The following is a 17,037-nucleotide window of genomic DNA, read 5'->3' as shown; positions in this document are numbered from 1 at the left end:
AACATGTAAGATAGAAAGATAAGAGGCTATGGATTGAGAAGAATAAGAAAAAGATAAAAATTATATTACATTTTTAAGATAGAAAGGAACTATATTTCAGAAAAGAGGAAAGTTCCAGTCAGAAAAGGGCAATAATATTTAGGATTAAAGGCCCAGAGGCAAGACCAAGATGCAATTAGTAAGTGGAATGGTTCAGCCAAGACAGCACAGTCCACATGAGCATGCATGGGCTCAAACGAGAGTCAGGACAGAGCAAAGTTAAGGTCAAATGAGAAAAATATCTTAACACCCATTGAAGGAGTGTAGGCAATGAAGTAATGGTGAGCCTCTCAAGGACTGTGAGCTGAGAAGTGACATCATGAAAAGACTGCTTTAAGAAGATCATTTGGAGCACTTCCAGTCAAGATGGTGGGTAGGTAAACACGGTATCGCGTCCTCCCACAACCACATCAAAGTTACAACTAAACTACAGAACAACCATCATTCAAAACCGCCTGAAATTGAGCTGAATGGAAGTCCTACAACTACGAAATTAAAGCAGCAGCCACATCCAGACTGGTAGGAGGGGCGGAGGCGGCGGCGTGACAGGCTGGTCCCACACCCACGTGTGGCGGATAAAAATCAGGAGGACACCTCGGCTGGGAAGGTCCTCCCTGAGGACTGAGGGGTCCCTGTCCCACATCAGGCGCCCAGCTCAGGGTTCCAGTGCCAGGAAGAGAATCCCCATAACTTCTGGCTGGAAAAACCAGCGGGAACTGAGGCTCAGGGAAGCTGAAGCAACTGGAGCCCCAGACAGCTCCTCTTAAAGGGCCCATGCACAAATATATTCAGACTCGAACCCTCCGGGCTCCAGCGTGGGGATGGCAGCTTGAAAGGAACCAGAGTCATATGGGGAAGAACTGAGTTGTTTGGCATTGGAGCAAGGACTGGAGAGGCAGCTTTCTCCTGGACAGACATGCTGTCAGAGGCCTTTGTTCCTTTGGTGAGTCCTTTCCTGGGACAGCAGACAGCTGCCATATCTGGGACTCCAGCAACCTGGTTCATACTGGCTGCCCTGTCCTGGTGATTCCCTGAGGCCCTGCCCCCCCAACTTTCAGGCCCACCCAAGCTGTTGCCAGTTGCTTACCCATAGGATTGGCCTGTCTTGGATCCTGCTGCAGGTTTTCCTAAATTCTTTCAAACAAGCAGCATCTGGTCTCAGCTAGCCCCACACCTCTCATTAAGTAATACATAGAAACAAACACAGGGAAGCAGCCAAAATGAGGAGACACAGAAACAGGTCCCAAATGAAAGGATAGAACAAAACTCCAAGAAAAGAACTAAGCAAAATGGAGATAAGCAACCTAACAGATGCTGAGTTCAAAACACTGCTTATAAGGATATTCAACAGACTTAGTGAGAACCTCAGTGAACTTAGTGAGGGCCTCAAGAACATAAAAAAGGACCAGTCAGAAATAAAGGAGGCATTAACTGAAATAAAGAATAATTTACGCAGATTCAATAGTAGAGTTGGAAAAGCCAAGAAGCAAACCATCAATCTGGAATATAAGGAAGCAAAACACACCCAATCAGAATAGCAAAAAGAAAAAGGAATCCAAAAATATCAGGATAGTGTAAGGAGCCTCTGGGACAACTTCAAGCGTGCCAACATTCAAATCTTGGGGGTGCCAGAAGGAGAAGAGCGAGAACAAGAAATGGAAAACAATAATGGCAGAAAACTTCCCTAACTTGGTGAAGGAAACAGATATACACGTCCAGGAAGCACAGAGAGTCCCAAACAAGATGAACCCCAAGAGGCCCACACCAAGACACATCATCATCAAAATGCAAAAGGTTAAAGACAAAGAGAGAATCTTAAAAGCAGCAAGAGAAAAGCAGTTAGTTACCTACAAGGGAGTTCCCATAAGACTGTCAGCTGATTTCTCAAAAGAAACTTTGCAGGCCAGAAGGGAGTGGCAAGAAATATTAAGAGTGATGAAAACCAAGAACCTACAACCAAGATTACTCTATCCTGCAAAGCTGTTGTTTAGAATCAATGGCCATATAAAGAGTTTCCCAGACATGGAAAAGCTAAAGGAGTTCATCACCACCAAATCGTTATTATATGAAATGTTGAAGGGTCTTCTTGAAGAAAAAGATAAAACATATGAACAAACAAAATGGCAATGAATACATATCTATTGACAATTGAATATACAAACAAAATGAACAAGCAAAACAGAAACATTCTCATAGATACAGAGATATTTTATTGGTTGCCAGATGGGAGGGAGGTTGGGGGAATGGGTTAAAAAGGTAAACGGATTAAGAAGTACAAATTGGTTGCTAGACTGACAAACCTCAAAGGGAAGGGGGTTGGAGGGTGGGAAGAAATAAACCAAAAACCTTATATGTATATATGCATAACCAATGGACACAGACAACAGTGTGGGGAAAGGCAGGAGAGGGGTGGAAATGGGGAGGAGGGGGTCAATGGGAGAAAAATAAGGAACATCTGGCCCTGGCCGGTTTGGCTCAGCGGTTAGAGCATCAGCCTGCGGTCCTGAGAGGCCCGGGTTCGGTTCCCGCTAAGGGCATGTACCTCGGTTGCAGTTTGTCCCCGGCCCTGGTCGGTCGTGCGGGTGGCAGCCACTCGATGTGTCCCTTTCACATCGATGTTTCTCTCTCTCTCTCTGTTCCTCTCTCTCCCTCCCGCTCTACCTGAACAAAAAAACAAAAAAATGTCCTCGGGTGAGGATTAAAAAAAAAAAAAAATAAGGAACATCTGTAATACATTCAACAATAAAGATAAGTTAAAAAAAAAAAAATATATATATATATATATATATATATATCACTGGACAGTAAATATCCTTAATATCAATTAAGGTTTCTTTGCTTCTTCACCAAAAACTCCCAAATCTAATTATATACTTTGGGATTTTACATGTTCTACACCTTTATTTAGATGCATTGCCATATCACCAAACAAATATATTCATTCATCATGTTGCCCCAAAATCATTTCCCATACTGTAATTCCCTAACTTTCTTGGTATCCTTACCTTGGCCTTCCTTGCCTTCTGCTCCTTTTCTTCTTTCCTCTTTCCTCCCTTCCTTCCTAGACACAGGCAATCTTTAATTCCAACTGAACTCTTCTTTTCAGTCTTGAGAATCTACGCATTGTAATATTCACCAACAATCCCCTATTTCAGGTTCTTATGCAATGGAAAATAGAAAAGTAGTCCCTTAACTTACATCCCTTTAAACAGTACCTATGGCATCCAACTCATACTGCACACAGTACCTCTTAGCACATTTTCAAATACTCTACTCCTCATGTCTCTATGTCTTTACTCGGGCTCTACTCTCTGCCTGGAATGGCCCCTCACCCCTCTCAGTCTGGGAAGTCTGTAACTTTAAAATCCAGCTCAAATGTAAGCCACATTTTCTAGGCATTTAGTCCTTTTCCCCCACACTCTCAAGACTCTTGACAAATACCTTTGTTGCAAGGGGGTGACTTACTGGAATCGTTGTGGGGCACTCTCCCCCACTTGACACTAGGTCACTATAAGGTAGTGATCCTGTCCTACTTATCCTTGTATCCCAACATCCAGCACAATACCCAGCTCAGTGAAATCAATATGTATATTTGCTGAATTAAAGAAATTGGGCAGTGTCTTCAGTCAAAGGATAAAGGCTATTTCCCTGGAAATTCTCCCTATCTAATGTCCTACCCAACTTCTTCATTCAGTAAACATTTTATTAACTATGTAATACACACACAGTATTTAACAAGGCCATTGGTAATCTGGGCCTATCTACAAACTCAGCCTGATACATCACTCACCACCATGTATATTAGTTTTAAGAAACACAACTAGCTGTAGTTCTCTGGACCTGTAATCCTGCCTACTCCTCTCTGCCTCTGTATTGCTGCTTTGTCTGCCTGGAAGTCTTTCTGACTGCTTGTCTACATTGGAAATTCCTATTTATTCTCTAACTTTTGTCTAATTGCTGCCTCCTTTGCAAAGCCAGCTCTGACTTCTGTCTTTTCTGGTCTCCCCAGACCAAGTATACCCCCCTCCCAGCAATCACTACTCCAGGCTGGATCGGCTTTTTCTTTACCAGTGTCTATCACTGGTTTGTAAACTCCTTGGGGATGGAGCTCTGTTGTGTTTATCTCAGTGTTCCCAGTGCTCAGCCTCAGGACCTAAAGAAGGTAGAGGAGGAGAGGGAAGGAGAAATAACAAAAGTAGCTGACATTTATGAGCACCTCCATTGCCAAGCATTGTCTTAGTAGAATGCACAAATGACTCCTGTAAAGGAGATGTTCCTGTTATGCCCATTTCATGTAAAACTAAGATCACAGCCACAAATCTAGTGAGGGAAGAAGCCCCAGAACTCAATTCCCGGCAGTCTGGCTTTGCTCCACTGCCTTTCTGGTGTGGAGGTCTGCAAACTTTTTTGCAAAGGGTAAGATAGTAAATATTTTCGGTTTTGTGGATTATTCAGTCTCTGTCACAACTACTCAAATGTTCTCTCTCAGTGTAAGAGTAGCCATAGCTAGTTATGGCTGTGTTCCAGCAAAAGTTTATAATACAAAGACAGGTGGCAAGTCTGATTAAGCCTGTAGGCCAATTTGCTCAACCCAGTTCGAGAGACTCAGGAAATGTTCATCAAATTAAATTGGATCTAACAGTGTTGGAAACCAAAACCTTCCCCCTGCCCTCAAATAATTATCTTACTGTATCCTAAAGCTGTCAGTAGTTGCAGCCTTTAAGACATTGTTTGGCAGGCAAATCCACTGCAGGCACTCCATAACCATTGTAGAACTGAACTGAATGAGATGGAAATGGGCTGATCTTTGTGCTAAGCACCCACCCTCCCAACTCTACCTCAAGAAACTATTGGAGCCCTGGCTGATGTGGCTCAGTTGATTGGAGTGTCCCCCCACACACCACAACGTGGTGGGTTCAATCCCCAGTTGGGGCACATACAGGAACCAACTGATTGATGTTTCTCTCTCACATCAATGCTTCTCTCTCTCTCTCTGTTTTTCTCTCTGAGAAAAACATTTTTTTTTTTTTAAAGAAACTATTGGATCTTGCCTAGATGTCCCTGTTCCCAGCAATGACTTCCCACAAATAAACAACCTTTACTTCTAAAAAGAAAAGACACTCTAAGGCTCCATCCCTCACCTCAACCTTTACCCGGCCTTCAGCTCAGATATCTGATGTTATCAATATAAAAAATAAAAAATAAATTAATTGAAGCCTGTCAGAGAAACACAAGTACCACATGAGTTCACTAATATGGGGACTTGAATGAACTAACTGAACTACCAAGCAAAATAGAGACAGACTTATGGATAGAGAGCAGGCAGACAGCTTGGGGGCTATTGAGCAAACAAGAGAGCCAACTCATGGGCATGGACAATGTGGTGACTGTGGGGGTGGAGGGAGATGGGCGGAAGTGGAAGAGGGCAGAGAGGGGACAAATGGTGATGGAAAAAATAAAATAAATTACTTGAAAGCAGTAGGCCAATAAAAGAAGCTTCCACACTAACGTGGGCCTTGAGTTTCAACCTACGCAGTGAAGACTTTCTGGTGTTCCAGAGTGTTGTTCATAGCATTTATGAGCATGCTCAAATCTAAACCTTTTTATATAAATAGGATGATAATCAGAAAAATGGGTAGGAATAAAAAAAGATGAAAAAATAGAAGCTTATAGAATTTCAAACTTCTTGAGGACAGGAACCATGTATTGTTCACCTTTGCCTCACCAGAATACCCAGAGTGTAGCAGACCAGGAAATGTTTGTTGATGAATGAAGAAACAAATTTAATGAAGCCAAGAATCTACATAATTAAGCTTGCCAAAACACACCCATTCTCCAAATCACCTCAAGCATGCTTCAAAACCAGCAAGATCCTTGTGGAAGTTGTACATTTTCCAGCTGTGAGTGGGTGAACAACCCACGTCCTTCCTTTCCCCAGCACACTCACCGTCTTGAGTGTTTGGACTCAGGATTTGGGTTCGAAGTTCCTGCAGGCTAATTCCCAGGCACCTGCAGACCTCCTCGGGGCTATAGGGTTCAGGGTGCAGAGCATCCTCTGTGATCAACAGCATTTCTTCCAGGCTGACCCCTAGGTGGGCCTGCACCTCCTCCAGCCTCAGTACTTTATCCCATTGCAAGCTTTTGTACTTAGCCAGGAGCTGCAAGTGGAAACCAAGATAATGGTCAGTTTTCATTGCAGAAATTAATACGTACTATTTTAATTAGCCAGATTAAACTTTAAGCTGCTTTTGTTTTGTTTTGTTTTGTTTTTTCCATTCAACCTATCCACGTTTCCCACCACTGCTTGAAAATGCACACTGGGTTCAGATGTTTGGAATTAAACATGCTTGTGTGATACAAGCTAGTTAAATATTTTTCTTTAAAAAAATAAAAATAAAAACTAATTCTCCACTTATTTTATTTTATTTTATTTTTGCCTGTCACCACTTTCCTCAGGGCTATTTCTTTGAATAATTTTGTTCTTTTATCCCTATTCAGTTCATCCCAAATATACCACTCTCTATAAAGTCTCCAAAAAACTAGTCAAATCTCACGTGACGTGGGTCCTGAGGTAGACACTGTATGCCCAATTTCATTAGAGTACTTCCTGTTTACTACATGCCTCTTTGAAACGGCTAATGAATTTAAGTATCCGGGCATTTGGAGTAAAGTCCTAAATTTTAAATGAAAACCTCATTGGTGACCTTATGAAAAACCATTTCATTAGGTTGCTGGTAGTTAGTAGAGCTGTATGTTTCTCCACCCTCAAGAAAAGAGTCTGGCTTCTGATTGCGTCCTGAGGCACCCCTCAGTCTATTGGAGGGGGTTAAGTACAAACCAAACCTTTGTAACCAGGTCTACTCAACGGAACCCCAATCCAGAATATGTTTCCCTCATTCTCCCCAAACCATTGACTGAGCCCTTCAGAGCAGGTGGGTGGCAATCAAAACAGTGAAGATATCTCTCACCCTGAGCTCTATAAAATGCAGTCCCTGGGTGTGAGGACGGCAGGTGCAGACAGCACAAGCAGCAAAAAGAAGCAAGCTGAAGAAGGGGAAATTAGTCTTCAAGGAAATGTGCGTCTGATTTACTCTTCTATTGTGCTGATGATTTGATTTTCCTACTTTTTAACAGGAAGCAGGGCTCACCAAAAGACCATTGTATTGTGCTTAGGGCCACTCACTTCTGAAGAATGTTAATAACAGAAGTTCTTATATTTGTTAATCCTCTTTTTAAACCTCTGGCTCATACATTTGAAAGGAGTTAATGATTTTAGGCAGAATTAGGAGAAGAGGCAATAGAATTATATTTTTCTGTTCAATTATTTCATAGAACCTGGTGCCATTTTTTAAGCAAAGACACAAACTAAAACCTTTCTTCTGACTTTGTTTGCTTAGTACATTTTGTTAGTGTTTATTAGCAGTGTTAGATCTGATATCTCCACAGACTGATCCATCCATTCATTCATTTAATTCACTCATTCATGGTCTATAGTTCAAACATTAAATTTCAGAAAACTTATAAAGACTTACATAATGCAAAAGAAAAACATACAATATATTTATTTTATACAGAAAAAGAGCTGAAGCCGATAATCTCCTAAATTGATGCTTTCTCAAAATACAGATCCGAATCCAGCTGAGATAAGCAATGCAGATTGTATGGTGCTACATGATTTAAAATGTGCTTTTTTTTTTAAAAATTTTTTGTAGTCCTCACCCGAGGACATTTTTGCATTTATCTTCAGAGAGAGAGAGAGAGAGAGAGAGAAACATCGATATGAGAGAAACACTCTGAGTGGTTACCACCCACATGACCCCAACCAGGGCCGAGGACAAACTGCAACCAAGGTACGTGCCCTTAGCAGGAACCGAACCCAGGACTCTCCAGTCTGCAGGCCAACACTCCAACCACTGAGCCAAACAGGCCAGGGCTTAAAATGTGCTTTTTTATTTTTTTTTACTCTTTGGCAACTCTGTGAGATAGGTATTATTAGTCTATTTAAGAAATGATTATTAAGTGACTTGCCCAAAGAAACAGTGGGAGCCTTGGCCAGTTTGGCTCAGCGGTTGGAGCATCAGCCTGCGGTCTGGAGAGCCCCGGGTTCGGTTCCCGCTAAAGGCACGTACCTTGGTTGCGGTTTGACCCCTGCCCCGGATGGGGTCCGTGTGGGTGGCAACCACTCGATGTGTCCCTTTCACATCCATGTCTCTCTCTCTCTCTTCCTCCCTCCCTCCCTCCCGCTCTATCTGAAGATAAGTGCAAAAATGTCCTCTGGTGAGAAAAAAAAAAAGAAAAAGAAAAAAAAACAGTGGGGAACTGAACGCAGGTCCTATAACTGTTTCTTGCCGATATCTATGTCCTGCTACTCATGAATTTAAATCACCAGTCAAGTCTTAGAAATGATTTTGAAGAATAAACTAAGATGGGTGTTAGAAGTAAACATTCAGTGATTTAAAAACACTTTGATAAATGGGTTCCTTCAAAGGAGGAGGAGGAGGAAAGACAAAGACGAAGGAGAAGACAAAGACAAAGATGAGGAAAAGGAAAACATCAGGAATGGCCCCAAGTGTTGAGAGTCTTCCTAAGGACCTTTCAGTGAACAATGATCTTCAAATTCCCATCCCTGGCCTCCCCTGGAACAAGTCACACTCCTCAGGCACTATATCCCAGGAATCGGGCCCAAGGATGGATAAGGAGAAAGTCTGCAAGGGCTGCCTGCCGCCTGCAAGGGTGTGTCAAAGGCAGCCTCCCTAGGTGCCTTTCTACCACAGACAGAGGCACTAACGTACAGAGGTTCATATTCACACCAACAGTTTGCTGTTGGGTTCACTTAGCCCTCAGATGGAGGGTCCACATGGCCTATTTGGTATGTATTTCAGTTAAGAATGAACCCAACCACAGTTGCACAGCCATTGAGTATGTGCAACACTGTGGGAATAAAATAAAAAGGCACTAAGCCCTTTAAAATTTGGCTCAGGAAGATGACTTGCAGATGAGGGAAGAGGGTGGGTAAGATCGTGGTTGCTCAGACAGAACTTCACAAGGGAATCTGCCACTTACAGCCCTGGTGACTGGCCTACTTCAGAGCATTTGCAAAGCAGGTCTATGAGTTAGAGCTATGGGTCATTTTGTCACAAGTTCCTCACTCAGCAGCAGGGTGGAAAAATAAGGAAAAGCGGTTCTTTGTCAACTTTCCCCATTTTCTTTTCACCACTGTAAACATTAGGTGTTCATATCAGATACTACTTCCAGCAGGTTCCTGAGCCTGTTCTGTGCTCTGCAGACAAGAAAGCAGGCAGTGAGTGCTTTGTCCACAGACATGGAAAGCAGACAAATAGTACTAGGACCCTGTCTTAAGTTGGTTTATCTTGGAAGAAGACCCTGAGACAAGAATTTGAGGGGTCAGTGATAGCAAGAAGTGCTGGTACATAATAAAACATCTAGCACCTTATCTGGCCCAGAAAGAGGCGCTCTGTGAGGGTCAAGTTTTCTTCCCTCTCCACATTCCTGGGCCTCTCTAGTTAGTTCTCTCCCACCTGATACTGTTTCCTATGCCCTCAAACATATACAGAAATTTCCTGTCTTAAAATTCCTTATTCCTAAAGCTACTGCTCTTCATTTCTCCCTCTCCTTCACTACCCAGCTAGAATCAGTGGCCCAGAGTCGCTGCTTCCTGGCCATCCATAGCCACTAACTACTGACTATGGCCTCCCGGAGGTCCTTCCTTACCCCAAAGCCACTGGATTTTTCTCAGTGGCTTCTAGCACTCTTCACTGTCTACCTTCTTCACATCCCCTGTCTTATTGGCTTCTGCAGCAACACATTTTTCGGATTACCCTCTCACCTCTCTTCACCTCTCTGGTCCTAATATCATCTTCATCCGCAGCTCAATTTTCTCCTCTCATTATTGAATTGAAGCTGTCTCCCAAGTTCAGCCACTGGCTCTCTGATCTTCTCTCGCTACACTCTTTCCCTCAGCGATCTGAACTGAGCTCTTAGTTTCAACTATTATCTCAAAACAACTATATACAAAGGCTATAGCTGAGAGCTACACTCCAAGCTCAAATTTCTAACCACTTATAAGAAAATTCTATGAGGAAATGTTACCACTTCCCACTGTGCAGTCACCTTTTTTTTTTTTTATCCTCACCCAAGGACATTTTTTCCATTTTTTCTTCAGATAGAGTGGGAAGGAGATAGAGAAACATCGACGTGAAAGGGACACATCGAGTGGTTGCCACCTGCACGACCCAACCAGGGCTGGGGACAAACTGAAACCAAGGTACGCACCCTTAGCGGGAACCGAACCCGGGTCTCTGGACCGCAGGCCGGCGCTCTAACCGCTGAGCCAAACCGGCCAGGGCTGTGCAGTCGCCTTTCATCCTACCTTCTCCAAACCGATTATGAGTGGTCGCCCTCTGCTTTATCCATCCTTTCCGCTTCAGACTGCAGCCCTACTGACTCAACACGATGCCCTCATTCATGCAGTGCAGTGGGTGTTCCTGAGCACCTGCCACATTGCAGGCCCGCGGCAGACAGCAATGAATGAGGCACTCATGGCTCCTGACCTCATGGAGCTCAGTCCACCCGAGGAGACAGATGGGTAATAATTATACAGTAAATAATCTAATCCAATTGTGTTAAGCTGATATAATAGAAAAGTACAGGATGTGGTAAGAGCATATAAAAGGACATTTAACACAGTGGAAGTGGGGAGGGTGATCAGGAGAAGCTTCCTCCAAATAATGGTATTTATGCCAAAGGAAGACGGAAACCCAATCAGAGAGCCTTACTCCCAGCCCTTAGCAGGTCCAGTCAGAACTTCTCTCGTACCCCTTCCTTTTTATCCCACCCTACTGCCACTCCAAGACCCACGTCTCCTCCACCAGGCAAAGGCCCTGCTGGGGTCTGATATTTCTACAATACCTGCTCACATTCGTGGCTCCCACTGCTTGCAGGACCCAGCTGTGTGGGCCTCTGCACAGCACTGGAGGCCCTGCCACAACCTGCTGCCACCACTCACATCAACCCTGTTCCCCAGGATGTGCATCCTCGGTCCTGCAGCCTGGACTCTCTGTTCTAGGAACACTAGATGGAGTCTCGGCAGAGTGTGCTCGACCAAATCAACGGTCCCAAACTGGCCACATTCTTGAGTATTTGGTTTTTCCTCACTCAAATTCAAGGAAACTGCCAAAGCCCTGAGACTATTATGCCTACTTCTCCTCATTCTGTCACCAGACAGTGAATAAGTTCCATACTGACCATTAAGTGGCAGGAGCTAAGAAACTGGGTGTGTGATGGCCCCTGTCCAAACAAGCTTTGTAAAGAATCACACTGTAAATTTTCCTTGAAGTGTCAAAGGACCACATGAAACTCTCTCCTTCATTGCTTCACATGTCGCCACAAGGAGCACAGGGCACGCATAAAGCAACAGTGAAATTTCTCTTCCCTTTTTGATTTCCCATAATACTTATTATTGGCATCACACATTTTATCCCTCAATATAATTAAAGGATACTCTCTTTTACAGACATAAAACATTTCTGGAAAAGTTTAAGCCACTGAATACATGTAAAATATGAAAAATTTGTGCCCATTAAAGATTTCTGGCCACTTTGTCAATTTAGGAACATAAAAATGTGATTTACTTAAAAGTATCATTTACGCAAGTAATAATTATAAATCTCTATTGAGTTTGCTTTGAAATGTTTTTAATTTTAGTTCAAATGGCTCTACAAGACTCTGACTTTTAATGAATCTACATCAATTAGTTTTTGGAGTCTGCTGAAAAGAGAGAAAGAGAAAGGAATCTTAAGAATAGAAGACAGAGACCAAAGGGATGGTTACCAACCAAAGGGTTGGGGGAGGGGAGAATAGGGCCAATAATATTGTGATAAGTTTGCACGGGAACAGCTGATTACTAGAATTAGTGTGGTGATCACATTGCAAGGTATAAAAATGTCAAATCACTATATTGTACACCTGAGACTAAAATAACTACTATAATATTGTATATTAACTAAACTTAAATAACATTTTTAAAAAGAATAGTAGAAACTATCAACATGAAAGCAAAACAAACAAAAATCATCTTTATTGATTTAGTGTACTTCCCTGTACCAAGACACAAAAGGTATTCGTTTTCAAAATAGAGGTTTAGAGGGGCAGGAGGAGAAGAAAAATGTTATTCATTACAATTCTGGCATGTGGATCTTTATCTAATCAGACTCATTTTCAAAACTATCCTAATTAGTAATTTCTCCACTGACACTTCATTTTATTGTCTGAAAACAGAAAATTTGTACAGATTAAGACAAGCTTCTTTACCTTTTTAACATGGGAATTTATTTATTTCCTCATTCAATGAAACCATTTCCAAACAAAAAATTATATTCATCCACGTTACTGAAAATGGAAAAATGGAACCATATTGTCAGGATAATATGCTTAGCAAAATTCTAGCCCATATTCCTAAGCAAAGACATAATCTTAACATCAAGAGTAATGTGTGTAACCCGTGTCAGCAATTTTATCTTTAGTTCCCTTTTATAAGTAACCTTGGGTTCTAGTGATTTGCAGCAACATGATTTAGAAACAATTCTTCATCTTAATAAAGTCACTTTTCTTTTTTCCATATTTTAAAAAAGAGAAAAATTCAGAGTATTTAAAACAATGGTTTTATCTATACCAACTGTGAGGGGTTTGTGGCAAAAACACATATTTGGATGCCAATTTTGCTGCCCAAAGTTCCTCTGGAAAATATATGGAGTCGGACAGTTAAACTCAGAGGGCATCCTCGAGAACAGGAGGTTCTGCAGTGAATTAAGGTTTTCAGCTACTGCTTTTTATAGTTAACTCCCAGGAGACATTCCCCCCATCTGGACAACTTTCACTACAGAGATTCAGCCTCGACATTGTATTCCTCACTTCCTTCCTGAGTCTTTGGAAGAGAGTAGTCACAACATGAATCCATTTTACATGTCTCATCCTTGGTTTAGCTCATGTATGGATCTCATAGAGGATATCTAATTTCGTGATAAAACTTCGAAAACATGTTGTGTATGTTTGAGGTCTCCTCAGGAAGGCAACACTTACTCATCAACCTCAAAATAAAAAGTCAACAACAGTAAGCCCTCAAACAATTAAGACACTAATTTCTTCCATCTCCGGAAGGACGAAGCTTGTCCTAAACGGAAAAAAAAGAAAAAGGCCACTAACACTAAAGCCTTGATATTGAAAAGTTTACTGTACTACTTCTTCTCCTATATATACTGATTAAATACTGTGGAAGTGTAATATTAAAACATTTGTTTAACATTTTTATAAAGGATCTGTATGAGTAAATTCTATAATTATTATGATTATTTTTTAAAAAGGTTTAACCCTAAAATTTTCCAGAAAGAAAAGACTTTTTTTTTCTGGTTCATCATATCTCTAGTTTCCTCAAACTCACAACTCCAGGGGGTGGGAGTGAGGGTCAAGGGGTAAGCCTGTTAAAAGGTGACTGACACCCTACATATCTCCATGGTAGCTAGCCCAGTGCTGGGCACACAACATGCACTTGTAAAAAATTGTGAAATTGAGCAAAATAGAAAGGACAGAGAAGGTACACAGGCAGCAGTCACTCGTTTATCTAACAAACGCTCACCCTGTGCCTACTTCAGCCTAAGCACTATGCCAGGCATTAGGGATATAATATGGACACAGACTTCATTCTCAGGTAAAAAATCAAATCAGAAAGAGGAGATAGATGTTTAACAGCTGGGATAGTATCATTACTGAGATGTGAGATACAACAAAAGCCCTGCCTTAGTCTGGGAATAAGGAAGTCAAGGACGGCTTCCCTCAGGGTCAGTTGGGCTGAGACCTCAAAGAGGGCTGGGGGAAGAGTGTTCTGGGCATGTGCAAAGTTGCTCATACTTAGAGTGCAATGGAGTGGGGGTGCTAAGAGAGGAAGAGGGTGAGGTGCACAGGCCTTCGATCCACAGGGCTCTCCAGATGGTGATAAGGAGTTTTTACTTTATTCCAATGAAATGAAAAGCTTTTGAAAGGTGTTAAACAAGGGAATTACCTGATCAGATAAAAATTCCTAAACCATCCTTCTAACTCCTATTTGAAGAATGACCTGGAGAAAGCACCATGGAGCTCCTGACCCAGATTCCACTCCCCAGATCCCAGCCTCAGTTCTCTCCAGCTTTCTAATCATATCATGAACTTTTCTTGGTCGCCCATACATTCCATTTCTGTGTCACTTTTTGGAGCACCTATTTACATACCACCTGATCATATACTAACCATCTCCTATTTCTATTTTTTCTCTCTCTTTTATTATTTTCCATTACAGTTGGCATTCAATATTACTTTATATTAGTTTCAGGTGTATAGCTTAGTGGTTAGACATTTATATAATTTACAAAGGGATGTCTTATCCCCGTAACTTTAACTCTTTATTCTCTCCATTCTTATGTTCTGTATCCTTTTGTATATCAACTGGTATCCAATGAACACTTCCTGAGTAGATTTAAGGTTTGACTGGCAAGGGTCTTCTAAACTGTGGAACAAAGAACTGGCAAGACTGCCTCCTGGTTTGTGTTTCCCTAGTAGACATGCAGAAGTCTTCTGGGCACAGGCAGGGTAAAACCAAGCCTATATTTTTAGAGTAACCAGTAATGGCCTAGTAAGAAATGGTGCATGTAGAGGACCCAAGGTTGAGGCTGCTATCACTTTTGTTGAGGAAACATGATCAGCTAGGGTCACTTCCCATCAATTACCTCCAACTATCTTTCCCCACCCACAGACCTAACCCATGGCCTGCGCTTCACACATACAAGCTGTTCTCTTTCCCCCAGTGCCACCATGGAAGACTCAGCTGTGAAGTGCATCTAGCTTCCCAATGGCTAGAGGTTGCAGGGCACACCTATAGGCTTATTTATCTCCTGAGTTTGGAATTAGATTGCTCTGTAACCAAAGACCTTCCATTAGAATGTTGCTGCAGTCAGAATGGTGCCCTAAATTTTAGGTATAGAGACAAAGTAATGAGGAACAAAGAAAGAAAGAGCAAGAGAAATCTTACTTCAAGTTTCACTAGTTTACCAAGTTCATACCTTTGCAGCCAGACGACACTCCATCACCCTGATGTTGAAATGGGAGGTTGCTGCCTTATTCATTTCCACACAGCTATTGGCAATCACAAACACTGCTCCACTTGGGAGTTTCACATCAGTTGCCCTCAGAGGACTAAATTCTATCAACTTGGCCTATTGGAAGAAAAATTCAGAAAAATTTTAACCGTTTATACAGTTATTTATCTTAGTAAAAAATTTTTCCTAAAAATGCATTCATTCAGATATTATTTATTGACTTCCAGTTACTGTACTAGGCATTGGAGATACAACAGTGAATAAGACAGGCACTGTCCCTGCCCTCATAGAGCTTACAATCCAGTGGAAAAGTAGACAAGTACACTTCCCAGTTGTGTTACAATAATAGTAAAGCACAGGGTGCTATACAGACACATACTTGAAGCACCTGCTCAGATATGGCCTAGTGTGGGCTCCACTGAAAAAAAAAAAAGGAAGAGTTAAACTGTCTTAAAGGATGAGCAAGAGTAGGGCAGGCAGAGGGTTTCTTTACCCAAATAGAATGTCAAGAAGAGGGAAGCGTATAGGCAAGTTCAGAGGTGGAAAAACACCATGAGGTGTTAACAGAGCTTTGGGAATTGAAAGGTAGCTGCAGCTTAGAATTTGAGGGGTGAGGCATGGCAAAAGGCTAGGTAGGAGGGTAAAGCAGGGGTCAGAGTGTGAAGTACTTTGCAAGCCCAAAGAATTGGGACTTTGTTCAGATTCTACACCTAACTTACATTAACATCAGGACTCTTGCCATCATGTCTGCTTGTCAGGTCTCATCCAAAACACCCAGAGCATTTTCTAAGCATTAAACCAAATTTCCACATGCCTCATGTCTTTGGCTTAGGGGAATCAACAACAAATATTCTTAACAAGAAGAAATCCAGGTATTCTGGGAAAATAGCCAAGCCTGTAGGAATCTAATGAAAAACTAAGAAAATATCTTAAAGAAATGTCTGCTTCTACTTTGTTTATGACCAACAATCCAAACCTCTGCTCTGCCTAAGGGAGTTGATAGCCAAGGAGAAGTGGTATACAGCTAAGGAATTCATTCCTGGCTTACTATCAACATTCTTTTCCCCACCGCTGAAGCCCCAGAAATGTTGACAGAGAAAAATGATACCAAAGAGTAAATTATAAAAAGAGGGGTTGGGAATATATGTGGTAAGAAAACTAACATTTGGTTTTAAAACCAATAAGAGATTATGAAAATGCCATGAGATGAAGTGATTTGAGACAAGAGAGGGAAAAGAGGTCTCAGTAACTAGGAAGTTGAGAAATATCATCCTAACAATGAATTAGAGCGAAAAGAGAAAAAAAAAAAAAACCTACACAAAAGAGAAAAACAGACTTGAGGAATGATACTGGAAGCTCAAGGGAAAGGTGGTCAACATGAAACAGAATAGGTGAACTGCTGGCAGCCTTGAATTACAAAGGAGTTGAGAAAGACCATCCTATAATAGAGTCTAATAGACTAGGCTGCCCAAAACCAAGCATGCTGGGGATCTCAAAACCTTCCTTTCTGTGTGAACTTTTCCTAGCTGATATTTCCAAATAACACAATGCCACCTACAGTTCCTTCTTCTGCAAGAAATGATATGGACTGGTCCATCCCTCCTCCTTCAGTGCCAATATAACGCTCACTCTTGGCACAGATCTCTGCAAGTTCCACCTGGAAAAGTAAAAAATGATTTGCATCATGAGTACAATCATAATCTGTTTCTCATTCATTTCTTTTTAAATTTCTTTTTATTGATTTTAGAGAGACTAGAGGGAGAGGGAGAGGGAGAGGGAGAGGGACATCAATGAGAGAGAAACATCCATCAGCTGCCTCCTGCATGCCCCCTACTGGGGATTGAGCCCATGACCC

The 17,037-nt window shown here is 41.8% G+C and overlaps 1 protein-coding gene across 1 annotated transcript in view; it reads right to left on the bottom strand.

Moving 5' to 3' along the window:
* GALK2 (galactokinase 2) overlaps positions 1-17,037 on the bottom strand; it is a 151,896-nt gene that overhangs the window by 27,896 nt on the left and 106,963 nt on the right. Inside the window, exons 6-8 of the mRNA XM_036255452.1 lie at positions 16,741-16,839; positions 15,147-15,299; positions 5,987-6,197 (exon numbers count right to left, since the gene is read on the bottom strand). Of these exons, the coding sequence (XP_036111345.1) occupies positions 5,987-6,197; positions 15,147-15,299; positions 16,741-16,839 (463 nt within the window). The remainder of the gene's footprint in view (positions 1-5,986; positions 6,198-15,146; positions 15,300-16,740; positions 16,840-17,037) is intronic.

Source organism: Molossus molossus, unplaced genomic scaffold (assembly GCF_014108415.1).
Source record: "Molossus molossus isolate mMolMol1 unplaced genomic scaffold, mMolMol1.p scaffold_m16_p_1, whole genome shotgun sequence".
NCBI classification, from domain to species: Eukaryota; Metazoa; Chordata; class Mammalia; order Chiroptera; family Molossidae; genus Molossus; species Molossus molossus.
Note: the sequence above shows the minus strand (reverse complement) of the source record. Positions and strands in the feature narration are given on the sequence as shown.